General features: G+C 40.1%; 1 protein-coding gene across 2 annotated transcripts in view; it reads left to right on the plus strand.

The window, feature by feature from the left end:
- The first annotated feature begins 3,349 nt into the window (after positions 1 to 3,349).
- Positions 3,350 to 27,838, plus strand: part of abcc3 (ATP-binding cassette, sub-family C (CFTR/MRP), member 3) — a 62,481-nt gene continuing 37,992 nt past the window's right edge. Inside the window, exons 1-3 of one of the 2 annotated variants that reach the window (XM_086302768.1) lie at positions 3,350 to 3,702; positions 25,737 to 25,913; positions 26,615 to 26,728. In XM_086302768.1, the coding sequence (XP_086158894.1) occupies positions 3,667 to 3,702; positions 25,737 to 25,913; positions 26,615 to 26,728 (327 nt within the window). In that variant the 5' untranslated portion in view covers positions 3,350 to 3,666. The remainder of the gene's footprint in view (positions 3,703 to 25,736; positions 25,914 to 26,614; positions 26,729 to 27,838) is intronic. The other variant, XM_086302767.1, reaches the window with a different exon arrangement.

The following is a 27,838-nucleotide window of genomic DNA, read 5'->3' on the forward strand; positions in this document are numbered from 1 at the left end:
AGCCAGCAACAAAGGGGAAGTTATTGAAGTTTGAGAAATATATGTGTAACGGTGGACCCAAGAAATACCAGCCGGAGCGACTTTGACAATGCAGAACTTTTTATTAAACTCGGGGTTGTACGTGGACACATATACTCCCGCGCTCTCTTTCTCTGCTGTCACCTCCGTCTCCGTCTGTCACTGCCAACATATAAAGAGACACAATCACTGTCAGATCCCAGCACACCTGTTCACCCCGCCCCTGCGCCGCCCCGGGAGCTCACTGCGTCACCCCTCCTCTGCAGCTGGCCAAGGACCACACCCACGCCACAATATGTTTGGAGTGTAAACAAATAGTAAAGAAAAACTGTTTCTTTTGGAATGCATGTAAAGCTGACAACGTGAGTGCAAGTGGGGGTGTTGAGCTAGTTAATAGGTATGCCCTCGTTGTCATCTGTTGTGATTTTATTTTGAAAGGATGCTTCCTGTTATGCTGCAGAGTGCACGCGAGAGTTCAATAATAAAAACTAAGTGTTGTTCCGGTGAAAAGCCGATGCCCCACATGTGATTATTCCTCCGTCTAGACAATATAAGTATCTTCAATATTCATGCAGATTCCGCTGGAAGACCGTCTCTGCTAACAACTGTTTAAAAAAAAAAAAACTTTCAGCCATAGGTAGCTTTCATAAATATTCAGAGGCAATAAAAGCCACCTAGCCACGCTGAAATGCCGTTGAGTGGGTTGCCATGACAACCCAAGAAGATGGTATGTGAAATCTTCATTTTGATTTCTGTTTATTTTCTTTTTGTTTATTTTATATTTGTGTACAATTATAGTGAAACACCACAAGATAATTTACAAGTTTATGGATGCATTTCTTTAAATAAATTTTTTCTGATAAAATTGTTGTCGAACAGTCCCCGCCTCCGTGAGTCACAGGAACCGGAAGTTGTGAGCGGGAGAGGCAGAACGATAACACGGCAGACTTCAACAGTAGAATTATGAGCATTAACTTTGCTAAGCACTTACGTACTCTGTTAAAGGGAACACGTTTCTGAGATGGATGTCATATGTAAAATTGAAATGATTTTATTTCTCTCTGTTTTTCACGATGCTTCAGCATTGTGAGAGGAAAATAAACTGAAATGTGGACGTTAGTATGAAGCGTGTTTTTTTGACCAGAGTAGATACACTAGCAGTGTTTGATTCTGAGGTTAATTCTTAAGGCACAGAGGTGCATCTATTTTTATGTGGCGAACCAAATGTTGGCGTGGAGTGGATATTCTGAAGCAAAATCTAGGCTCTGATTGTTCACACACAGCAACACTGAGCAGCAGAGGAAATATTCAGGCATGCTCAGTAGCTGTACTTCTGCAAGGAGCCTGCTTTTTGGGCACTTATTTGGAATGTATTTGTTAAAGCTTTGATTCCTGTAAATAAGATAATAACTGCAATATTCAGTAAAAGTATTTTGACTTCCGCTTTCCTTTCTTTGACTTGGCTCAGAATGCAGAAATCCGCAAATGAGCAGAGTGTAACTGCACAGAAGGGACGTTCAATTCATTTTTGTGTAGCTAACGCTGAATCACACCAGCAGTTGCTTCAAGCCGCTACGTACTTTAAGGTAAAGAGTATACTTGAGAAAATTCCACCAATCAGTTGGCCCCTTATGAGCAAGCACTTTGTTAGGGTAAGAAGGAAAAACTCCCTTTTTACAGGATTAAACGTCAGGCAGAACCAGGCTCGGGGATGGGCATTCATCTGCTATGACTGTTTGGGGAGTGAGGGGAAAGAGAAAAGAAGAAAGCAAGAGCAAAGAGAGAGAAGGCAGAAATGTAACATTCTGTACTGATACAGAAACCACATGGCAGTGGTACTGAAACCACATCAGAGTACCACAGGAGCACCCACAGCAGTGTGAGCCTATAGTTGCATAACTAAGGGATGATTCAGGGATACCCAATTCAGCCAAAGTTGTATCAGACTGTTAGGTACAAGTATGCACTGTGCACATAATTTAACTGATGCTGAACCACTCTTGATATACAGTACATGCATTAACGCAATCAGACGGACAAACTGATAAATAATGTGGTACGCTTCAGATCATGAACCATTTCTCTGGCCTTTTTTGTGTGTGTGTAATCAGTGCTTTGCAGCTTGTTCTAAATCCTCAGGAAGTATCTGTGGAGTTGGACAATGAAGCAATCACGCTTCAAACGAGTTTTATAAGAGAACATTTGAAGACATTATGTCTCAGGTGGTTTATACAGAGCTTGACATGTTTGCCAATAGCTGCATACTCCATCACAGGGCCATACATAGGTAAAGCTGAAACACTTTTCGAGATTGTCTACCTTTCAGTTCATTTAATTTCAGTTGTTTTATAGGAGGAACAACAACAGGAAGAACATCCTTTTAACAAGAAGGCCTTCAACAGAACCAGGAAAGTGCAGCCATGTGCCATATCTGGTTGGAGATCAGAAGAAATGTCAGAATGACAGAATACTAGGACTCGCTGATTTGACTTGGCCCATACATGAGCTTAAGGTCACAATACCTCAAACAGAGTTTATCTGTAGGACAGGAAAATGTATTTTATAATAACCTTTTAAGCATGTTGAACCAGTCCAAGAGGAAGTGTAACAGGTTTACGAGGTGGAAGGAAGATTTAAGGACTTTTATTTAAATACCTTTCCAGTCATACAGGTTTGAAGATATATTTGTTAGGTGTGGTCCTACTGTATGTTCTCTTTAAGTGCATGTGTCCATATGTAACCAAGCATCACCGTCACAGAGCTGTGCCCTCCAGCACACATTCGTTTTCTGAAATACACCATTACTTGAGGCTGCTTTTAAAAACAAGTGTTTATTTACCATTCATCAATTTCACATACAGTGCACTAAAAGGACTTAAATATTTTTTTAAACATCTCGGAGAGCTTGCTTTGTGTGGATTTAGGTTGTCTTCACTCTCTTCATCTAATAGCCTGATGCTGACATCAGAGCTCTGTGTGGGCCATACCATCTGTTGCAGGATAAGATTTTTATGACTCTTGCTGCATGTTTTCTAGTGGTTGTCATGCTGCAGAATGAATGCGGGACCAGTCTGGAGCACTTCACAATATGATCTCAGTGAAGATAATGTGAGCAACCCAAGCCCTCTTATCCTGGCCACAAAAAAATCTAAGTCAAAACCTTTAAAAAAAAACAAAAACATAACTACAAACAGTTATCGCGTGTAAACCCTAATGATCTGACTCGGAAGCTAAGCATTATTCAATACTGTCGAGTCATGTTGACTGTACACGGTAAAAGTGAGACAGGGAGCAGCAAAAGGGGTGGAGCTCCGCAATATGTACAACCTTTTACTGTCACTAAATCCTCCAGCGAACTACTTCTCGAGCTGACTCTGGATGACTTCTCTCGTGGCAGTGCGGAAGTACCGGAGCAGTAACTGCGCGAGTCGGTCCACGCCGTGAAGAGAGAGGGGAGCGCGATACAGACACCCGAACCAACTCCGCTACAGTGCACTCGTATGTGTGGCATGTGACGGTTAGAGAGCGTCCAGTTACGAGAAGGAACAGGAAAGCAGGTCGTTTGGCTACAAAGAGCTCGACCTGTAGAAACTGTAGAAGGTGCACGCAGAGCTCTCCGGTGGTTCCCCGCTTCCCGCTGTGACCGAGATGGAGCGGTTGTGCGGACCAAAGCTTCCGTTCTGGGTGAGTACCCTTCTGCGCTCGGTGGTTTGTCATGAACATCGGGGTATACTGCAGAATACTCCCCTACCCCGGTGTATAGTTCGTTCACTACCAGGTGGTTTTGAACAGTGTTATGTCACCGGCTGCTCTTGTTTTCTTTCCGTCGCAGCTGTCTATAAATAAGCTTTTTCCCACCTAATAGCATTTACCGGTTTAATAAGCTCACAGTTAATGACACGGCGAACTGCGTGTTTTCGGTTTAGAGAAGTCGGTCACTCGTGCAAAAGAACACCTCATACATTGGATAAGTACCTGTCAACTTCTGTTTAATGGCTCTTGCGGCACTCCTTAGACATGTCGGGGTCTTTAAACTTCTCTAACAGTCCATAAACAGTAGCAAGATGATCGAATGGGCAAGAGCTACTAAATAGCTTGCTACATTAGCCTCACTGGGAATAAAGGAGGGATAAACTCACAGTTAAGCATCAGCACTAATCATTTTCCCACTGGGAATATTTTGGTGACTCTGTTTTTTCCCCTTCTGCTGTTGATGATGCGACACTGAGGAAACTGAGGTCATGCTCGGTGTAGTGCGTCGTTTGTCTTATACTTGCAGGTTTAATGCCATAAAACATGATTGCAGCTCCTAATGTAAACACGGTTCAGAGTTTCATTTCCCCCGCTTTAATGTTAGGAATGCGGAGCGGGCAGAAGTGCAGACATTCTGTACTTAAGTAGAAGTACAGAATGTCTGTACTGTTAAAAAAATACTCCAGTAAAAGTATAAATAATGATTCATCTTCTTTACTCAAGTAAAAGTGAAAAAATACAAGTTCTGAAATGTACACAAAATAAGAAAATAAAAGTAGCTCCTTAAAGAATATTTTTTCCAACTATTTGTACACAAAGCTAATTGAACCTTGTGTTATATTAATAGTTGCCTGAAAAAAAAATTGCCTGAATTTTAATTCTAATAAATACACTCAGTTTGAATCAGTAAGTGTAACAAGAATAGAGAAAAAGAAGGAAATGTTATAAAAAAGTGGCGTTTTTTTATGTTGCCTACATTGACTTTGCCTCTTAACAGGAAAATGCGTAGAGAAGAGGTTAAAGCAGTTTCAGCAGGTGGAGAACCCAATAAATCTGTTGTAGTGGCTCAGTGTGAGGAAAAGAATCACAACTCTCAATAATTTCTATTGAGAGCTCCGGTAGATTTTCTTAGTGTACAGGCTGTGATCAGCTGTGGGTTTACACACCTGAATTAAGCAGATGTTTCATGAGCTGTCCTGGTTGATTTCCATCGTCTACACTGACAGTACACTGTTTATAATGTCTTTATACCCAATAATTCTCAGCATCATCAGCTTAACTTCAGATTCTCCTCTGCTACACTTAATGTAACCTAACTCTGATCATGGAACCACAGCTGCTGCGCACCAGTCACACACTGATCCATCACAGTACAGCAAACTAACCTGTTTATCCTGTACAAAAGAGTATTTCCACGCACAGTTTGTTCCAGTGTTGTGCCAAAAAAATAAATAGAAACACTGGCTCACTTTAACCTCTGACTATGGCACAGTTTTTTATGCCACATCCCTTGGTGATCAACACATGAACAGGATTGCCTTTCATGTGTTACGGTTCAGGCTTAAATCGGTTTAATGTTTGAAGGCCTGCAGTCACATGACAAAATAACTCCCCTCAAATTAAACCAAAAGTATTGAGTCTTGTTTTGAAAATCTGATTATTAGTATTTGTACTTTGTTACTTCCCACCTCTGTGAGAATGCAAACACCGCCTACAGAGTGTCATCATTTAGCTTTGACTACTATGACTATCTCTGTTTGGGGAAGTCTGTTTTAAAGAAGTGACATTGCGGCAAATGAGTATTTCCCAGGGTGGGTGACGGTAATATGCTGCTCTCATGGAGGTTACAATGGTCACTTCACTGCAGAATGCAGATTCCAAAATGACCACATTGCAAGGTAACCGACAGCCACGCTCAGTAACACTAGATTTGCCTGGATGCTTTTTATCCACATGTACTTCTTAGTTATAGCCTGCCTGGCTTCCTGTGGTTGAAAGACCATTTACAATGTGCTGTTTTAATTTGAATATTTTGCAGCCATATTGTAAAGCATTAAACGAATAGCTTCTTAAGGCTTTAATTTCATGGTTTAGCCACAAATTGTGTATTGATGACCAACAGTTGCGCATATAAACATCGATCTGACCCATTCAGATAAAAAGGATTCTTTTTGTTTGTTCGCTTTTGGCGGGGTTGTCTGGCTGTTTAGTATGGATGTGTGCCAGCAACTGCTAAACAGCACAAAACGAAGAAGCTTGTTAACCAGCAGGTGCTGGACTGGTGGCTCAAGTCAGGTGTAGTTACACTAGATGCGATATACACACAAAGGAAGCTAGAGAAAGCCAAAGATGACCACAGACCAAAGATAATGAAAACTAATTTTAAAAAGAATAAAATCCAAAATTTTTGAATCTCACACAATGAGCTCCAAGTGAACATCAAATATCAAATTTTGGCTTGAAACGGCCATTCTCAGCGTTTAGCACCTGATTGCTTCGTGATATTACTCAGCTGACCTGCATCTGGTTGGATCTCACATTAAGTGCCGGCTCGCTCTTGAGGCCTATTTGCCTATCCTATTTGCTGCTGTCCGCTTTAAACAGACCGACGGCAGTTGTAATCCCCTTGCACAGTGCAAGTCAGGTTAACTACTAAAGCCCCCGTTCACATATAAAGCGATTCGCTTGTAGATGTGCTTCTGTAGGCAGCCTTATAATTTGTCACCATGTGTGATCCTTCCATTCCAGCGATGGTCATTTCAATCATTCACTTTAAAGTTGGTAACAGTTCACCAGTTATTACTAAAGGTTATTTTGCCTGTCGTCACTCCAAGTCATCGAACGTCATTGTCGTCCATGGTCACTAGTTGTCCCTTTAATTTCCTGAGTGTATGCCCCTTAGCACATGGGAGAGAGCTTTATTTGTTCCCTCACTGTTTGCAAAAGGTGTAGTGTGCACCTTTCCCCTTTAAATGATTGCTCAAACATGGCTGTAGTAAAATCAGCGTTTGCACTGCTCATTTCCTTGTCGGGTGATTTATGAATTAGCCTTTGTGTGAATGAGCGTGTACACAGCATTTATAAAAGGGAGTTTTGAAGTACTATGCGGGGGAATCTTTTGCTCTGAAACCTCACACTGACAAGATTTGAATGGTAAAACAGCTGGCTTTGATGTTTGTTTCTGACCTGTTTACTTCTATCATAAAGCACATAAGAGTTTATAGACAAGCCGCCCCTGTATTTAACATTTGTGTCAGTGTGACACTGGGTAGGCTGTCTGTAATGCTGTTACCTCTGTGGTAACTCAGCGTGAAGCCACATTAGAGAAAATGTGCCCTGTGTTCTGTGGTGAGTTTTAATTTTGTGACTCTGGTTTCTGAATATTTATAAAGACAAAAAAAGGTTGTGTTTAATAAAAGGGCTACAATCCCACTTTTTGATAATGCCATATGGGTTTTTAAATGAGTCATTTAGTGTATAATATTAAATAATCATCAAAATATCTTTTACAGTTTTTCACGAAAGTTTTAACAGTTTCAAAGTGTAAAGAAAAATGCAGCTATTTCCCCATTTTAAAAAAGGCCCAGAAAATGATTGTTGACTGAAACAATTAAATAGTTATTGGAGCGGTTGCAGACTGTGAAATACCAATTATTTGATATCGACCAGGAAAGCCGATGTCAACCAATACAGATATCGGCTAATACCAATGTTGAGCCAATGTTTGAAATACAGTCATGTGACATAGGTGGTTCCAGTCCTATTGGTTTGGCTTTGCAGTGACCGAGCAGTACAAAAAGGCTCAAAAGACATGCAAATCGTTTTGCACATGCCAGCCCTGCACACCATCTGCCAGAACTGTCTCCATAAAATCATCTGACAGCTGCTTTTTGGGGCTTCCCCACATAATCTTCCTTTATGGATCAAGTTCTCATTAGATTGCAAATTTTAGTTCTTCTGAGCTTTTTAAAGACTTCCCTGTTGGTTTCAAAGTTGATGTTGAAAGTTCAGTCTCAGCACTGGACTCAGCAGTTTGCTACCACCTGCAAATCTTCATTATCGACTTGCTGTGAACAGTGTCATGCGAAATAAAAAAATGAAAATCACGTTTTGTTTTGTTTTTTTAAAGGGAGAAATGTTTTATATAAACACTTTGATGAATATACAGTGGGGCAAAAAAGTATTTAGTCAGCCACCGATTGTGCAAGTTCTCCCACCTAAAATGATGACAGAGGTCAGTAATTTGTACCAGAGGTACACTTCAACTGTGAGAGACAGAATGTGAAAAAAAAAAATCCATGAATCCACATGGTAGGATTTGTAAAGAATTTATTTGTAAATCAGGGTGGAAAATAAGTATTTGGTCAACAACAAAAATACAACTCAATACTTTGTAACATAACCTTTGTTGGCAATAACAGAGGTCAAACGTTTACTATAGGTCTTTACCAGGTTTGCACACACAGTAGCTGGTGTTTTGGCCCATTCCTCCATGCAGATCTTCTCGAGAGCAGTGATGTTTTGGGGCTGTCGCCGAGCAACACGGACTTTCAACTCCCGCCACAGATTTTCTATGGGGTTGAGGTCTGGAGACTGGCTAGGCCACTCCAGGACTTTCAAATGCTTCTTACGGAGCCACTCCTTTGTTGCCCGGGCGGTGTGTTTTGGATCATTGTCATGTTGGAAGACCCAGCCTCGTTTCATCTTCAAAGTTCTCACTGATGGAAGGAGGTTTTGGCTCAAAATCTCACGATACATGGCCCCATTCATTCTGTCCTTAACACGGATCAGTCGTCCTGTCCCCTTGGCAGAAAAACAGCCCCATAGCATGATGTTTCCACCCCCATGCTTCACAGTAGGTATGGTGTTCTTGGGATGCAACTCAGTATTCTTCTTCCTCCAAACACGACGAGTTGAGTTTATACCAAAAAGTTCTACTTTGGTTTCATCTGACCACATGACATTCTCCCAATCCTCTGCTGTATCATCCATGTGCTCTCTGGCAAACTTCAGACGGGCCTGGACATGCACTGGCTTCAGCAGCGGAACACGTCTGGCACTGCGGGATTAGATTCCCTGCCGTTGTAGTGTGTTACTGATGGTGACCTTTGTTACTTTGGTCCCAGCTCTCTGCAGGTCATTCACCAGGTCCCCCCGTGTGGTTCTGGGATCTTTGCTCACCGTTCTCATGATCATTTTGACCCCACGGGATGAGACCTTGCGTGGAGCCCCAGATCGAGGGAGATTATCAGTGGTCTTGTATGTCTTCCATTTTCTGATGATTGCTCCCACAGTTGATTTTTTCACACCAAGCTGCTTGCCTATTGTAGATTCACTCTTCCCAGTCTGGTGCAGGTCTACAATACTTTTCCTGGTGTCCTTCAAAAGCTCTTTGGTCTTGGCCATGGCGGAGTTTGGCGTCTGACTGTTTGAGGCTGTGGACAGGTGTCTTTTATACAGATGATGAGTTCAAACAGGTGCCATTCATACAGGTAACGAGTGGGGGACAGAAAAGCTTCTTACAGAAGACGTTACAGGTCTGTGAGAGCCAGAGATTTTCCTTGTTTGAGGTGAGGTGACCAAATACTTATTTTCCACCCTAATTTACGAATAAATTCTTTACAAATCCTACCATGTGAATTCATGGATTTTTTTTTTCACATTCTGTCTCTCACAGTTGAAGTGTACCTCTGGTGCAAATTACTGACCTCTGTCATCATTTTAGGTGGGGGAACTTGCACAATCGGTGGCTGACTAAATACTTTTTTGCCCCACTGTAATGTGTTACGTACTGTTTTGATAACCTCCCTTGTACAAAGTCTGTGTTGTGTATCATTGTGAGAATACAGCTGCTAACTGTCGTGTTCTGTCTAGTTGTGCGCTGCCTCTTCATGCTCGACCCCGGCCTAAACACTTAAACCAAATGGAGTATTTCTGGAAGCAGCAGCCCCTCTGACACAGACTGTCTCCTTATTTGTACTAGAATAGAGAAAGGAGGACTGCAGAATGTTCCTGAACCTTTCCCAACAGTGTTTGAAGTTTGAATGCGGAAAATGCTTTTTGGGTACACATAAAAAAGAAATATAGATAATAACTGTATGTTTCTGTTTAAAGTAAAATAGATGCATTCCAGTATTTACTATATTGGCTGCTAATAAGAAAAAAGCTTTTGAACTGATTACTTGAAAGATAATTGGAATTGAACACATTGATTAGCTTAAATGGCTTAATGGACATTTTCTAAGTATGACATCTTCACGATTAAGCTATTTATTAAAAGCCAGCATTGGGAGTGACCACGAGGGACAGGATTGTAAATGAGGACATCAGAGGGACGACTCAGGTTGAGCAGACTGGGGACAAACTTTGAAAGGCGAGGCTGAGATGAGGGAGCTGCTAGACTGGAAAAGAGGAAGAGGACAGAAAGATTCATGGATATAGCAAAGGAGGACACGAGGAGGGTTAGTGTGATGGAGGAGGATGCTAAGGGTAGGGTTAGATGGTGGCAGATGATCTGCTAAAGGATACGGTAGCACGGTGGTGGATGGTGAATTTCCAGAGAAGCAGCTGAATTAATTTCAGGGACCACCACAACAATGGCCTGACCAGACGGCCAAAAGGACTGGAGCTAGGTGGTTATCAGCGACTGGATGTTTTCAAGTGTGAGTGTTCTTGCAGCGCCCAAGTAAAGGGTACAGTGTGTGTGTGTGTGAGAAACTCTGCAGTTTCCCCGAGTTCAAAGTATATTTAAATAAATGAAAATGCCAGAACGTGTTCAGCAGTGGCAACAATAACTGATTAAGTGCGAAGAACTTTTCTGCCTCACAGCACTTTATTAAAACCTCTGTCAGTTTTATTAAAGTAAGCATCAAAGCTGAGGTTGGGCAGGTTTAAATGCGCATGTAAAGGTTATTACACTAATGTCACCCTGATGTGTATTCGGCCAGAATGAAGAAATGCCCACTTATTGTAACCCATACTCATACAGGAGGGCGTAGCACAGTCAGACAGAATGCATGGTATGCAGCGCACACATTAGCAGACTGATCCAAAGCCTATTTATCAGCAGCCTTATATACCAACAACTCAAACTGTCAGCAGCAGCTTGGATTACAGTTGAGTGCCGTGGGGAAGATCAGCCGTGCAGGAGCTGAGCGTCGTCTTCTCAAAGACTTTAAAGTGTAGTGTAAGCTGTTGTGTAAGGCTGGAATAGTTTGTCTCATGTGCTGCTCTTAGGCAGAGGTTGGATACTACGAGGCTGAAGCTGAATTGAAATTGAAAAAGAGGAAGTTCTTGTATTGGTATTAAACTGTAGACATCGAATGCGTAGCGGTTTTTGAGCTTTTAAACCCTTGTCACACGCTGCAGGGAAGTGAGAGTACTGATGAGGTGATGAGTCTGCAGATGTGCTTAGTGCATTCAGTGTGTCTTGACAAGAAACTTACTGTGCACATTTGTTCTTCATTCATTTTTACATTATTTATTCTTCATTATCCATAAAAGTAAAGTATTGGCCTTTATGCTTTCTATCCTCCATCTCATTTGGCAGCCTTTTATAGCTATATAGCAGCTGACCATCTTAACAGTAGTAACCAACAGTTTAAAATGACATCCTATTAATATTTAATCACCTTATAACTGCAATCTTTAGATCAGCCTGCAATCCCTTCAGGTCTGCTGTGCAGATCTGTCTGCCACCAGTTGCACAGACAAAAGAAAGACTTTTGTTTTACCTCATAGCTTGTTGTTGACGTTGGTGTGCCTGCTCCAGGTTAGGAAGCCTCAGGATGAAAGAGTTCAAGTATCTCAGCCACAGTGGACTGGGAGATTGACAGATTGTGGTGAGGGTGAAAGTGAATCTGTTGGTTTATTGTATGAGATCGCCCACTCTTTAAAGAGTGGGTGGCCTCTCCTTTAAAGATAGCGTGAAGCACTCGGTCATTCAGGAGAGGCTGAGAGTGGAGCTACTACTCCTCCTTGTTGAGGTGTTTTAGGCATGTCCCAATTGGGAGACGGGGCAGACACAGTGGAGAAATTGCATCTCTCGGCAAGCTTGGGAACACCTTTACCTGGAAGGGCTGGTGGAGATGGCCAAGGAGAGAGGTCTGGGCATCTGTTTAGACTGCTGTCCCAGTGACATGGACCCAGACAAGCGGTAGAGGTTGGATGGTTGGATGGACGTAGCCCTGTGGTAACACATGAGGGCCTCCTAGCTCTATTGCCAAAGTCTATGTGACAGCACATTTGTGCCTTTTTACTTTTGGATTAGTCTGAGGAAATATGTTATCCTTAGTCGATTTGCTCCAAACGAATCATCCCTCCTCAAGTAGTTGCTGTACAATAGAAATTGATCTAAACTTTGTGACAGTGGTGCCCAATGGAGTGGAAGTTGCTTGTTGCTATTTGAAGTCTGATTTTTTTTTTAAATTCCTTAAAAACAAATTCTGCTTTTTTGTTGTAGGAAAAAAAATGTAGTTACATGTGTATTATGAATTCCGGTATTTTAATGTCAGTTTATATCTGTCCACTCTGGCATGGAGAAGTAATGATGCCCTAGGAAAAATTCCCCCGATGCAGTGTCTACTTCCTGAACCGAGAGACTGCTAAGTCAGCAAAAGCTGGTAATCGACACAGTTGTGACAAGTCTTGGTTAACAGCTCTGAATGAGTAAGGGAGGTTACAGGCTCATGATACCATGTTTTAATAAATGTGGTTCTCTGCGTGAACCCATAACGTTGTGGGTTTAAAGTGTAACAGCAGTCTTTCTGCCGCTCAGAGTTCTTCATGTTTTCAGTTTTCTCTCAGCCGGCTGGTCCGATTTATCTTTCCTCTACGGTTTGCTGTATTTTCTTTAAGGCCCTTTGCCCCCCAAGTTACGCAACACATCTGTAAAGTATCATCTTTTATCTGCTCCAAATATGAAAATCTATACTGTAGTCTGCATTTAAGTTATTTCAGCAATGCCCACTATACAGACCAAAGATCCATGGGTAAAATGCTAATGTTTTCCATGCGTCGGTGTAAGCAAACACAGCCAGCAGCAGTTCCTGTCCCCCTGCAGTCTTTACTGTCGTCAGCCTCCCATTCATACCGCTGGACAGCTTTTCAGTGTAACAGAGAACAGATGGAGATGGCCTGTTGATTTTCTCAAACCTCTAGATACACTAGAAAGCATAAGCCTGACTAAACTGTGTTGGTTGATGGTAATTCAAGTACAAGTACAAGTTAATACAATTCCCCTGCACAACAGTTGCAGTGTCTCAGTACCGAGTAATTCCCTTGCTATGGCTTTCAGTACCCTGGTGTATTGTATTAAACCACATGTAATTAAAGTATGAAACCAGAGCCACAACATTATATTTACAGTCATTAGCAACAAAATGAGGTTAGTAAAACAGGCCTAATGCATTTGCTGCACAGAGTGCAATTTTGTCTCCCCAAGGCAAAGTGTACCAAGCTGTGTTCATACACATCTGAAGTGCAGTTTCATAACCACAGGAAAACATGCAAAGTGCTTGATCAGAATTACCACCACATCAAAATGGGCCTAATGCATTTAAAACTCACCGGTTACCATTTGGTAACTCATTTTTTTCATACTCATACAGTATGAAAACTAAACTGAAATAAGCCAGGCTTTCTATTTCCTTAAGTCCAGTCTTTATGCTAAGCTATGCAAACGACAGTTTTACAGGTACAGATGTCCAAGATTTCCATAAGGAGATGAGCATGCACCACTTTGCTGATAAAAAGCAGTCTAAGGATTAAAATTCATTGTAAAATTAAAGGCTGGATCTTAAGCGCATGTGGTTGTGTAAGAAAGTTAGATTGTGCCAAAACAAATCATATGATTGCATTGCTTTGGGCATGTCGCTACAGGTACTTAGAAGACGAGCGTGCCAGATGCTTGATCCTTTTTTTGCCGTAGATAATTGTATTCTGTGTATCACTGTAAGTTACCTGATCAGGCTTGTTGATAATTTTATGCTTCTGAAAATCAAATGAACACTAAACCATAAACCAAAACACTGCATGTATATAGTAAATGTTGAATAAGCTTGAGATTCACCACTTTCATAAATGTGTTCAAATGATGTCATTGGTTAAAAAAATACACATGGGGAAAATGGAAAAACATCTGGGAATGTGGCGTTAGGAAGTAGGCATATTCAGTTATTTGCTACTAGCATAACAACTGTAAGCACCAGGATTAAAAAGGATGAATTAAAAAAATTAGACGCCACCTGTGGCTCTGCTCCATTACTTCTTAAGCTGTTCAGCATTCCACTCTTAGAACAGTGTTTTATTGAATAAACTGCCTTAACAGCTCAGTGATAGCACTTTATAATCACCATCGTCATTATTAAATGGTGAACTGATAGCTCATTTAGCTTTAGTTAGTAGTTTTGACTGTTTCAGTGGATTATTTTAGAGAACAAATACTTTACCTAAATAATATTTATAGCTGTTCTTATGTTTTTAAGTATTCAAAAAGGCAGGTGGGATGCTAGTGGAAAAATCACAAGACTCCAAATCTAGAGATGGTGGTCTGTGTCCTGCTTTTTCTTTTCTTTTTTTTCCATATTCATTTTGCTATTTGCTTGAGTTTATCTTCAGTTGATGTGTTGATCAAAGGTCCTACAAACCTTTGATATTAAATCTCTGGACACCTGAATGAGCGTTAATTAAAAGAAAACAAAAAACTATTAGATCGTAAATGGTTACAGAAAATTAAATAGTAACGGAATTCTATTTTTTAAGTATGTATTTCGCTTTAGTAAAGTAATGGCAGTTAACTCACTTTTGGTGAAAAGTTACAATAGATAAAACTAACTTCAAGGTAAGTTTAAGATCCTGTAATATTAGACATCATGAGAATGAGGTTAAGTTTGCTAATCAACAATAAAAGCTTTATTACAAAATTAGAGTTTGTGTTAATGATCACAAAGTCAGAATGTAGTATGTAACGTGTGTATGATTTATAAATCGGGGATTAAAGTAGTTTGGTAAGAGCCAAACTATCCATAGGTTGTGTTCATGATTCTACAGCGCTCATGTTCAGTTAAGCTGATGATGTCGATTCACTGACTGAACACACAGTAGCTTTATACTTACTCGGGATGGGAAATTTGACATGATGGCTTGTGTAACATAAGTTCTAATGATGAAATCCACAAAGAGCAGCAACGCCGATCAGCTGATCACAACCTGTGCAGAAAAGCTGCTTCTCACAATAGAAATCATTATCGTTGTGACCCCATGCTGCACCACCACTCATTTTTCACACCTTCAGATTGGTGGTAGTGGTGCACACCTGCCAAATCTCACTTTAACCACTCACCCTCCTACAGTGTAGTCAGAAGCAAATAGAGCGGATTTTCTCTGGTCAAACTAAGTGGATTAGATGTAAAAATTATGCATAAAATTGTTATTCCTTGTATTGATACTATTCGATTATTCAATTCAATTCAATTCAATTCAATTTTATTTATATAGCGCCAAATCACAACAAAAGTCGCCTCAAGGCGCTTCATAGATACAGAGAAAAACCCAACAATCATATGACCCCCTATGAGCAAGCACTTTGGCGACAGTGGGAAGGAAAAACTCCCTTTTAACAGGAAGAAACCTCCGGCAGAACCAGGCTCAGGGAGGGGCGGCCATCTGCTGCGACCGGTTGGGGTGAGAGAAGGAAGACAGGATAAAGACATGCTGTGGAAGAGAGACAGAGGTTAATAACAGATATGATTCAATGCAGAGAGGTCTGTTAATACATAGTGAGTGAGAAAGGTGACTGGAAAGGAAAAACTCAATGCATCATGGGAATCCCCCGGCAGCCTACATCTATTGCAGCATAACAAAGGGAGGATTCAGGGTCACCTGGTCCAGCCCTAACTATATGCTTTAGAAAAAAGGAAAGTTTTAAGCCTAATCTTAAAAGTAGAGATAGTGTCTGTCTCCCGAATCCAAACTGGAAGCTGGTTCCACAGAAGAGGGGCCTGAAAACTGAAGGCTCTCCCTCCCATTCTACTTTTAAATACTCTAGGAACAACAAGTAGGCCTGCAGAGCGAGAGCGGAGCGCTCTAATAGGGTGATATGGTACTACAAGGTCATTAAGATAAGATGGGGCCTGATTATTTAAGACCTTGTATGTGAGGAGCAGGATTTTGAATTCAATTCTGGATTTAACAGGAAGCCAATGAAGGGAAGCCAAAACAGGAGAAATATGCTCTCTCTTTCTAGTCCCTGTCAGGACTCTTGCTGCAGCATTTTGGATTAGCTGAAGGCTTTTCAGTGAGTTTTTTGGACATCCTGATAATAATGAATTACAGTAGTCCAGCCTGGAAGTAATAAATGCATGAACTAGTTTTTCAGCGTCACTCTGAGACAGGATATTTCTAATTTTAGAGATGTTGCGCAAATGGAAGAAAGCAGTCTTACATATTTGTTTAATATGTGCGTTGAAGGACATGTCCTGGTCAAAAATGACTCCAAGGTTCCTCACCGCGTTACTGGAGGCCAAGGTAATGCCATCCAGAGTAAGAATCTGATTAGATACCATATTTCTAAGATTTTCAGGGCCGAGTACAATAACCTCAGTTTTATCTGAATTAAGAAGCAGAAAGTTAGCGGCCATCCAGGTCTTTATGTCTTTAAGACATTCCTGCAGTTTAACTAATTGGTGTGTGTTATCTGGCTTCATGGACAGATAGAGCTGGGTGTCATCTGCATAGCAGTGAAAATGTATGCTATGTCTTCTAATGATACTGCCTAAGGGAAGCATGTATAATGTAAACAGAATTGGTCCTAGCACTGAACCCTGTGGAACTCCATAATTAACCTCAGTGTGTGAAGAGGACTCTCCATTTACATGAACAAATTGGAGTCTATTAGATAGATATGATACAAACCACTGCAGCGCAGTACTTGTAATACCTACAGCATGTTCTAATCGCTCTAATAGGATATTATGATCAACAGTATCGAACGCTGCACTGAGGTCTAGCAGGACAAGCACAGAGATGAGTCCACTGTCAGAGGCCATAAGAAGATCATTTGTAACCTTCACTAAAGCTGTTTCTGTGCTGTGCTGAGCTCTGAAACCTGACTGAAACTCTTCAAATAAACCATTCCTCTGCAGATGATCTGTTAGCTGTTTGACAACTACTCTTTCAAGGATTTTTGATATGAAAGGAAGGTTGGAGATTGGCCTATAATTAGCTAAGACTGCTGGGTCTAGAGATGGCTTTTTGAGTAAAGGTTTAACTACAGCCAGCTTGAAGGCCTGTGGTACATAGCCGATTATTAGAGATAGGTTGATCATATTTAAGATCGAAGAATTAATTAATGGCAGGACTTCTTTGAGCAGTTTTGTAGGAATGGGGTCTAAAAGACACGTTGATGGTTTGGAGGAAGTAATTATTGAAGTTAACTCAGAAAGATCAATTGGAGAAAAAGAGTCTAACTTAATATCAATGGTACTAAGAGTAGCTGTAGATAATATTACATCTGTGGGATGATTACTGGTAATTTTTTCTCTAATGATAAAAATTTTATTTGTGAAGAAGTTCATGAAGTCATTACTAGTTAACGTTAAAGGGATGGTTGGCTCAAAAGAGCTCTGACTTTTTGTCAGCCTGGCTACAGTGCTGAAGAGAAACCTAGGGTTGTTCTTATTTTCTTCAATCAGTGATGAATAGTAAGATGTTCTGGCTTTGCGGAGGGCTTTCTTATAAAGCAGCAAACTATTTCTCCAGGCTAAATGATGATCCTCTAAATTTGTGACACGCCATTTCCTCTCCAGATTACGAGTCATCTGCTTTAGGGTACGTGTTTCAGAATTATACCACGGAGTCAGGTACTTCTGATTTGAGGCCTTAGTTTTCACAGGAGCTACAGTATCCAGAGTCGTACGTAGTGAGGAGGTGAAATTATTAACAAGATAATCGACCTCTGTTGGGGTAGCGTTCAGATAGCTGCTTTGCTCTGTGTTGGTACAGGGCATTGGAGATGATAACAGTGGGTGGATTATATTCTTAAACTTAGTTACAGTGCTTTCAGAAAGACATCTACTTTGATAAAGTCTACTCTTCACTGCTGTGTAATCAATTATTGTAAAAGTAAATGTTATCAGGAAATGATCAGACAGGAGAGGGTTTTCAGGAAACACTGTTAAATGTTCAGGTTCGATGCCATATGTTAAAACAAGATCTAGAGTGTGATTAAAGTGGTGGGTGGGTTCTTTTACATTTTGAGAGAAACCAATTGAGTCTAATAACAGATTAAATGCCATGTTGAGGCTGTCATTTTTAGCATCTACATGGATGTTAAAATCACCCACAATAATTATTTTATCTGAGCTCAGAACTAAATTAGATATAAAGTCTGAGAAATCAGACAGAAACTCTGTGTAAGGCCCAGGTGGACGATAGATGATAACAAGTAAGACTGGTTTCTGAGTTTCACAGCTGGGGTGGACAATGTTAAGCATCAGGCTTTCAAATGAATTAAAAGTCTGTCTTGGTCTTTCATTAATTAATAGGCTGGTGTGAAAAATTGCTGCCACACCGCCCCCTCGGCCTGTGCTTCGAGATTTCTGGTAGTTAGAATGGCTCGGGGGTGTTGATTCATTTAAACTAACGTAATCATCCTGCTGCAACCAGGTTTCTGTAAGGCAGAGTAAATCAAGTAAGGCAGAGTAAATCAAATTATGACATGAGATTTAATTAGTTTGGCAAAAATAAGCTTTTCAGTTTAACTTGAGTGAAGAAGTTGAATCGGTAGTTTCAAACTTTTAGCTGAATGTTTTTTTTAATGCAAGTATCTGATTCTGCTAGAAGAGGCACTCGTGTGTGCTTTTCCCACTTCTGTTATCAGTTTACAGCTAACAGTTTAATTTACTGTCAATCTATATTTTACCAACAGTGGCTATTTTTAGTGTCACTTCAAGTGATGTTCATTTGAAATCTTTTCATTTTTCATTTTAGTCTCAGTTGCAATATAAACCATTTATAAATCACCTCAAGTTTTGACAGTAAAATTGATTTTGACATGGCGACAGTCAAGTATTTTAGCAAAGGCCTTAATCATTTAGTGATGTGAAATGTATCGAAAAGCTTCACTTCAGTGATTTTGTGACTTGGATATTTAAGTCACCGTGCTGAGATTTTTAGTTTTGAGGTTGCTGACATGTGCTTGTCTCATTAAATCACTGAAAGGTTGGGGGGCAGATGGGGGTATGCAATAGAATGACTGTGTCACCATACTGAGTCATCTTAAAAGCACACGTTGCAACAAGTCTAAACAAATTAGACAGCGAGTCTCAGCGAGGAAAGAGCAGCTCTGACTCACTGGTTGTATTAAAAGTCAAACTGCCAGCATGTACAGTAGAGATTTTGTACTATTGTAAGCTGCATCGCTCGTTGTATTTGAAAGTGGTAGTACTTGAAGCTCAGGTGATAAAGTGATCTTTTATATTGCTCCATAATTTCAGATATAAAGCTTTTCACTTTCTGATATTCTGCAAATGATTTATTTGGATTCACAGGGTGTTTTGATTTTACAACATCAAAAGTTCAAGAAAAAAAGACGAGAGGGGGCTAAAATTTTTGTTAAAAGACCTTTTAATTAGAATGTTTGTCATTGTGGTTTAGTGATTTTACTTTGTTTATTTGTTCATGTTAATATGGCATGAATACTGTCTTATTCAGTCTGTTCTATACTAGTGTTAGAAAGAAAGCCAGCGTGAAGTGCCTTAAAGCTGCATTCTTTTTAATGGCCACCAGGATCTTGTTACTTGTTGCAGTGTCTTCTGATTAGGGCTGCTCGATTATGGCAAAAATGATAATCACGATTATTTTCACTGAAATTGAGATCACGATTATTTGACGATATTTATTTAACCCTTTAAGACCTACTATAGAACCAAGTCCACCAGAGCTTATATTATTTTTTTTACATGCTGTAGTGCCATTTGTGGGAGCATTTCAAGTTGCTATACATCAATACAACTGTTATAGCCCATATTTTAATAATATGTATGCATTAAGTCCATAGTAATTACATAAATTGCAAAAAAGTGCAATAAACTACAAAAAAAATTGAAAATCGTTTTTGTTTTGTTTTGTTTACATATATTTCTACTTGGAGAAATTTAAGAGGTTTATCCCTCAAAACTTTAAATACAATAAAGTTGCAAAAAATAGTTTCCCACCACAGGAAATTTATTTTGAGTGTCTTCATAGTTTTATTTTGGAGATACAGCAATTTTTATATACTGCAGGAAAAACAAAAAACAATCCTATGATGCAAATTTGCAAAGAAAACAGCATGTGCATCATTTCACTGTGGGAAGTGTTACGAACAGCTGATAGGAACGGCAAAGCGTGTTTCTGGAATATTATGTTTTTGTTCCTGCAAGCGCTTTTTATGCAATTTTTGCAAAGCTATATGTGGAACGAAACCGTGACCGAGGACAAGCTGATGGCATCAGATGTAAGTACAACTCCTCCGGTTTCATATGCAAAACAAATTATTGCGCTAGCTTACACGGTTCAGGTTCTACAGGGATTTAAAAATAGTTACGCAAAACGGAGCGTGCTGCTCTGACCGGCTTTAAAGGGTTAACAATAACAATGTATTGAATAATGACTTTAAAAAATAATATAAAATAGTGTGCAACACCACTGAAGTTTTTTTTTTTAAACTCTCTTTTCAACCAACGGCAGTCACTCTCCAAATAACTTCTGCTTAGCTTTCCGAGCTTCCCTCGGGTCCTCTTAATCAGCGGTCTCCAACCTTTTTTGCGCCACGGACGGTTTATGCCCGACAATATTTTCACGGACCGGCCTTTAAGGTGTCGCGGATAAATGAGGGAGGGGCTAATAATCGGCTCAGTCATTTTTAATGATCGTTGAAAGCCCAGATCGTAATCGTGATTAAAATTCGATTAATTGAGCAGCCCTACTTCTGATGTTGTTGATCAGTTTATGGCAGCGGCCAAACTTGCGGCCCACGTCACCCCTACTTGAGCTGATACATTGACCTGAAGAAATAAAATGCAATTTGGCCTTTGAAGTTACTTTTCTTTTTTTTTCTTTTTAGGAAGGATTTGTTCGTTGTTGAGTGCAATGTTAAAATAAGTTCTTTAAAAAGCAACAAAATATTTAATATGGAGGCAACAAGCATGTGGGGAGCACAGACATGTGGAGGGATTGGCTGTGTTAGTTCAGTTCTTTGTAGAGAAAACAGCTTTCACTATCAGTGAGAAACTAATGTGTACACTTAAGTCTGCATTCTTACTTTGGTAAATACGAACAAATTTATAGCAGAAGTGCGGCCACGTGTGTGGCCAGAAACAGAGGACCAATTTGTTTATTTGGTAGTTCAATAAAAGGCTTCAGTTGGTTAAGAGTGAGGGGAAAATTGTGTTTGCATTTGCAGTTTTGTCTTCGTAGACAATATTTGAAATTTCAAAAACAAACAAAACACTAAATTTTCTGTGTGTGTTTTCTTTGTTTAGTTTTTTGTACTACTTGAACAGCAAAGTTCCCTGAAATGAGATGACAGTGCCAGCAGTGGCCCACAGCTCATTTAAGCCAGAGACCCCTGGTTTATGGTCTCATCCACTTGTTTTGGGTCAAACTGATCACTAAATCAGATTTAGTAATTCTAAGATTAAGAAAATAGAATTAAGCAGGATATTCTCATAGCTAATGACTTCTGATTAACGAGCGTGATTGACATGCAGAGTGACACAATTTTCTTCTTTGTGGTTTTAGTCAAAGATAACACGTTTCCTGATGAGTCGAGAGAGCAGCTTCTGTATAAATCAGATTGATTTGATTACCATGAAGCCGATGTACCAGGATGTTTAAGTCAAATGCCGCTATTGAATCTTTCCTGGCTCTTATCGCTCAGTGTGATCGGTATTACCACATGATGAGACTCATAAGGGAGAAAATTATCTGGCTTGCAGTTTAACACTCCGGTCTGCTTCTGCTTCTACTAATATTTTATCTCAGTCTTGTGAAAAGAAATCCTCCTGCTCTCTGAACCTTTACATCTCGCCTTTTGTTAAAGTCTCAGCATTCAGGTCTTTAGTGCGAAGACAACGACCTTGAAAGTCTGTGAAACAGAATGAAGTCTAGTACCGGTAGTCTGCCTTTAGTAGCAGCTGCAGTGTTGAAAGTAGCTTGTCTCTTCCCTTTCATTAATCTCCTGCTTGATAGAAGCCTCTGGTGTTTCTTAAGGCTTCTAAAACACATTTTGTTAACTTGTTTTTCCTTAATCAATATCAGTTGACACACAGAGTTGTAATATTTTAAGCCTTTACAGTTACACCACTTTTACACTTTTACACCAGCAGTGTTTTACATACTACAATCTGAACACAAATAATATGTTGTCCTGCTGCTCAGGTTGACCTGAAGAAAGGAGAAATGGAGAGGAGGACCTATTAGTTGCTGTGTCATGCGCACATTTGCAATGCAAAGCATGCAGAAGTCACTACTTCATTTAGGTGAAAAGTAACATCTGCTTGCAGTAGTCCTCCATGTGTCAGGTAAACCTGAATGGATCATTAAAAAAAAAGTTGTTTGTTCCAGAGAACCAGAGAAGAAGATTGGTGCTGTTCTCATGCCTGTGTGATAAATGTATTAGTCCAGACAGGAGATGGTTAGCTTAAATGGAAACGGGCGCTAACACAGTTGTATCCACAGGTGACAACAGCCACCTGTTGACACTTCTCACTAATTAGCATGCCACACTTTCACTTCCCTGTGTTATTTTCATAAAAAGTGAAGTTAAAAATGACAACTTGTATGTTATACAGGGTTAAGAGCTTGGACTGGTTACACCAGTCCAAACTATTGAAGCTGATATAATGCCATTAGCACCCAGTGTTCTTTGTTAATAATAATAAAAATAATGATGGATTGCATTTATATAGCGCTTTTTGGGACCCCTCAAAGCGCTTTACAATACCACTATTCATTCACACTCACATTCATACACTGGTGGAGGCAAGCTACAGTTGTAGCCACAGCTGCCCTTGGGCACACTGACAGAAGCGAGGCTGCCATATTGCGCCATCGGCCCTTCTGGCCATCACCAGTAGGCTGTTGATGAAGTGTCTTGCCCAAGGACACAACGACCGAGACTGTCCGAGCTTTATTTGCAGGGTTCAGGTTGTGCATACTGAGCATTTAACAGCATGTTCCCTCTATCTGTTTGTCCTTGTAGGAGCACCAAGGTGTCCTTTTATCTAAATGCTTCATTGAGCAGTTTAAAACCAAAACAATCCCAAACAGATTCCTTTTCGTAGTATTAACATTTTGATAAATCTTCAGCAAATCTGGAACTTTGGATTCTTTGGACCCAGACCGAGAGACTAGTTGGGGATTCCTTGGCAACGTCAACTCACTATGGAAGAAAGTGTATTTCCCCCTGCAGTTTGCAAGTGGTTACTACAGGTTGCTGTCTGTCGCTGGGTGATATCAGTGACAACAGAGTTGCTCCACAGAAATTCTCCTTGTGATTGCTAGCAGATTACCTAACCTAGGTCAGGGTTAGGGTTAGCTTGCATAGAAGATGATTGTTTGCAAACATTTGCTAACTAACCACAGAGCGGTTGTGAAACTAGGAAAAAATGTGATGCTGACCTGAAATGGAGTACGTTTACCTTCAAAGTAAAAGCTGCACCTTTTGAAACATGTTTTTTCAGTAGAAAGGACTGTGTGCAGCAACCAATGCATTTGCAGGGCGGTCTTTAATGCACCAACACATGCCTTCTTACAACCAATTTCATCTAGTAAGAGCTCGGAAGCTGCAACCACTTGCCAGTTGGTTGGAATTGGATTTTTCCTAAAAGACTGGCAGTTACAGCGGGTCACTGACCTGTCTGTAGGCCTGCATGATTTAGAATAGTTTGTTTTCAGGTTTATATTGATTAACCACTGAGTGAAATATTTTTTATTTTTAAGATTATTCTTTTGGCCTTTTATGGATAGAGACTGTGTATCTAGGCAGGAAAGTGGGGAATGCTGCTGTCCCATCATACAGCATATGGTAAATGGCCAGTATTTGTATTGCACTTTACACTACATTCAGTCATCCACCCATTCACACACTGGTGATAGCAGCTACACTGTAGCCACAGCTGCCCTGGGGCGCACTGACAGAGGCGAGGCTGCCGGACACTGGCGCCACTGGGCCCTCTGACCAACACCAGTAGGCAACGGGTGAAGTGTCTTGCCCAAGGACACAACGACCGAGACTGTCGGAGCCGGGGCTCAAACCGGCAACCTTCCGATTACAAGGCGAACTGCCAACTCTTGAGCCACGATGGTAGCATATGATCATCTGCTCACTCACTGAGCTACACTGAGTAAAATAATTTTGCTGAAGTTTTGCTGCAGCTTCTTCCTAAAGTTTATGTTAAACATAATAGATTATTATCTCTATGACAATGTACTGAAGTAAATGTGTATCTGATGGTAAAATACAGCTTATTGTTTTGGCTTGTGGACTTTAACATCCTGTGAGTCAGAAAATTCATTTCTGTTTGGACTGTGAAATGGAGAAACCCTGCTGATAAACAGTACATTCACGGTCTGAGAATTCTTTTAGTTTCCTGTCATTATTGGAGCTAAAGTGCATACATTTTTTTGTGGTAAAAACTGCAAACACACACTGGGAGAAGTTCATGAATTTAGGTTTAAAAATAACAAGTTTATAAGGCTCACGTTCACGGTCTGGGAAATCTTTAAGAAGATTAGCAGAACCACTGGTTTCACTGCTCGCTCTTGAGCAATGTTAAGACTATCTGAAGTGGAGAGGGACATTCTACAGCCACACACACATGCGCAAGCACACACTTAGCCATGCAGATGGGCGTGGCAAGGTATGAAGAGTGGTTAGATGCTGGCAGCTGTGTTTATCTTGGTTCGATCTGTGGGTGGGCCTTCAGCCGTGTGGGAGCACCATAACTGCATTGTCAGAGTTGCGTATCTGCGAATGTTTACTTGGCGTTCTCCTCCGGATGTCCTCTGGGCTAATCAGATATTGTTCTTCAGCTGCAAGTAAACGAGCCATCTGTCTTTGACACGTCATGCTAAAGGTTTTAATATTTACACATTATCCGAAGTGGTGCACACTTTGTACATGTTTCTTAACCTCCATTGCTACTAATGCAGGTGGACTGCACTCTGCTTTCCCGTCAGTGCAGTGTGTGGACCAGTGTCGGCTCATCTAAAATAGACGCGGACTGATTTATCAATCGGCAGATATTATTGGCCGATAGGCTTTAATCTTAAAGTAAAAAATGTTGGATGAAAAGTCAAAATGACAAGGTGAACATTATCCACAGTATTAATGCACATTTACCTTACAAAATAAAGTCCTGTTGGCGTTAGATAAATAAAACTGTATTGAATGCAGTTTGCCCATATACCCATTATGATCGTGAATATTATGGTAATTTGAAGTTTTTAAATATCCAGTTCAAAGAAATTATTAAAAGCCCCAAATTATCCTGACATTTATCCTCATACTGATTGAATTTGAGTTTGATTATTAAGGAAAGTGATTAACACAATGCCAGGTTACTTTCACTGGATATATATATGTGTAGTTTAAATCCAAACATCAGATATAAAACAAACAAAGACACAAAACTTTCTTCCACTGGGTAGCTAACCAACTGGTCACCTTTGAAGTTATAGATTTAATATTATTGCAGGCCAGCACATCATGTTTTCCTGCCCCCCAATTTGTAGCAATGAGCAGATGTTCACAAGATGTTTACTAAGAGTTTTAACTTAAGGAAACCAGTTGGTGTGATTAAATTCTGTAGGTTGTGGAGGTGGGATTCCAGCTTGTGCAGTTTAGACAAGGTGTTAGCTTTGTGGGTCTTTCAGTGAGATGTAGGCATGTAAACTAAACCGCTGTTTTCTTGTGTCCACAGGTATCCAACCGGACATTTAATTCCAGTTGGCCTGACCTCCCAGAGTGTTTTCAGCTCTCTGTTCTCTCATGGGTGCAGTGCATCTATCTGTGGGCTGTCAGCCCAATCTACATCTTCTGTCTCAAGAAGAACAAGAAAGGATACATCATGATGTCACTTTTGAACAGGTTCAAGACGGTGAGAGAGCATTTCATACACTCATCACTTTAGTTTATTATAGTTCAGTGTATGGTAATGTCACATAGTACACATTATTGTGTTTAAAACTAGTTGGGAGGTACTGCAATATGTGAGATTTTGCAAGATAATTCGTATATTCATGTCTATAAAATAAAAACCCGAGGGTCCAATACTGAACCATGTTAGATTCAACATTTATCTTTCATATATTCACGTTTAGTGTCTATAAATTGTACATTGTGTTCATTTATTTAAATAATTACTGAATAATATGTAATCTGTTTCTCATATATGGTATAACCGCAGTACAAAGAGGAGCATTTCATGTTCTATGAATGCAGTTTTTAAAGCCTCTTTTATGTGTTTGATTTCTAGTAACGTCCTGCAAACTAAGGTTGCACTAGAGTATATCAATTTTAGTAACCGAGTACTTTGTTTCTCTGTTTTAGATGGTTAAATGATTTTCAGGTTATCATACATGTTATCATATATCATCACATTAACTCGACCAGCAGAGAGCGTCTAGAACTTGAAGTATAAATAAATATATTACAAACTAACTAACGAACTAAACCAAGCACAAGACTGGCCAGAAATCTCCTCATATTTTGATGGCTTTGACTTCTGTGTCTTATTTCTTTGTTTTTATATAATTCAATGTTTGTTTTCTCTCCCTTCGTCTCTCGGTTTGCTCTCAGGCATTTGGCTTTTTGCTGTGGATTGTGTGCTGGATAGATCTTTTCTACACATTGCACGAGGGCAATCAGCCGCCCATCTACTATGTAACCCCACTCGTGCTTGGCATGACCATGGTGAGGATCATGTTTTATATATATATATATATATATATGTTTGTTTTTTTTTGTTTTTTTAAGAATTATACAAATGTTTTTTTGCATATTCAAATACAGGCTGATGTAGGCCACATATACAAGAGATTAATATCTGAGTGATAAAAGATAAGAGTCACGGAGACTGGCTTGCCAAAATGACAGCAGCTGTTCGTGTGATGGATAAAGTGAAATAGCAACATGGGCAGTTAGCTTGCCTTCAGTGCTCCAGAGGTGTTTTTACATGACTGTAACAGAAAATCGAAGCTGACATTACACATCCATAACCAGCTGTGGCCAGTTAATGTGTGATCCGAATCTTTGTTCATGTTCACATGCACACACTCAAATACTGCGTGTGGGTGAAAGGCTGAAATCCTTTCTCTTAGCTTCTTCTAAGCAAGTGTAACTTGGCTATGAAGCACAACAAAATAAGTGAGTTTTGTGTAAACAGAAACGTCCACAGAGATGTGGAGGAGCCTGTATAGACAAACAATGTGACTCAGAGCTTAAGGAGCGGGAGGCCTCAAACTTTTTTTTAAATCATCTTAAGTGCAGTTATGGTCTAGAATAATAAAACAAAAGAGGAAAACGTAGCAATCACTGTGTAATTCTGTGTCCATTTCCTGCTTATGTCTGTCCGTGGGCCAAAGCTAAATTATTTGGTCTTTGTCAGGAAATCCAAAGGATCAGTATTTCAGCTATTTATTGTTTGATTTCCTGAAGTAACAAGAAGTGGGGAAACATTCCTGTATCGCTGTACTTCAAAGACACGGGTCACAAACGCAGAAATGTTTCTCCGATTGATACATTTAAGACATAATGCCACAGTAAAGACTTCCCTGTTTTTTGTAAAACAACAACAACAAAAAGAAAACCAAATGAAACTATGCAAGAGAAAAGGGTTTCTCACACTCATATATGCTACTTTGATTTGAAATCCCTGTAGTTGCATCATTCCACACTCATAAATGTACAGGGTTTGGCAGCAAAACTTTAGACTTTCTGATGGTTCAGCTTTTTTCAACTTGCAGTCATGGACACTATAGACACAATACAAGAGGGGTGTCCAACTCCAGGCCTTGAGGGCCG

The sequence above is a fragment of the Aulonocara sp. 'chitande type north' Nkhata Bay genome, linkage group LG8 (assembly GCF_057382095.1).
Source record: "Aulonocara sp. 'chitande type north' Nkhata Bay isolate Kocher_YH1m ecotype deep benthic linkage group LG8, A_spYH_male_GT1.1, whole genome shotgun sequence".
Lineage (NCBI taxonomy): Eukaryota > Metazoa > Chordata > Actinopteri > Cichliformes > Cichlidae > Aulonocara > Aulonocara sp. 'chitande type north' Nkhata Bay.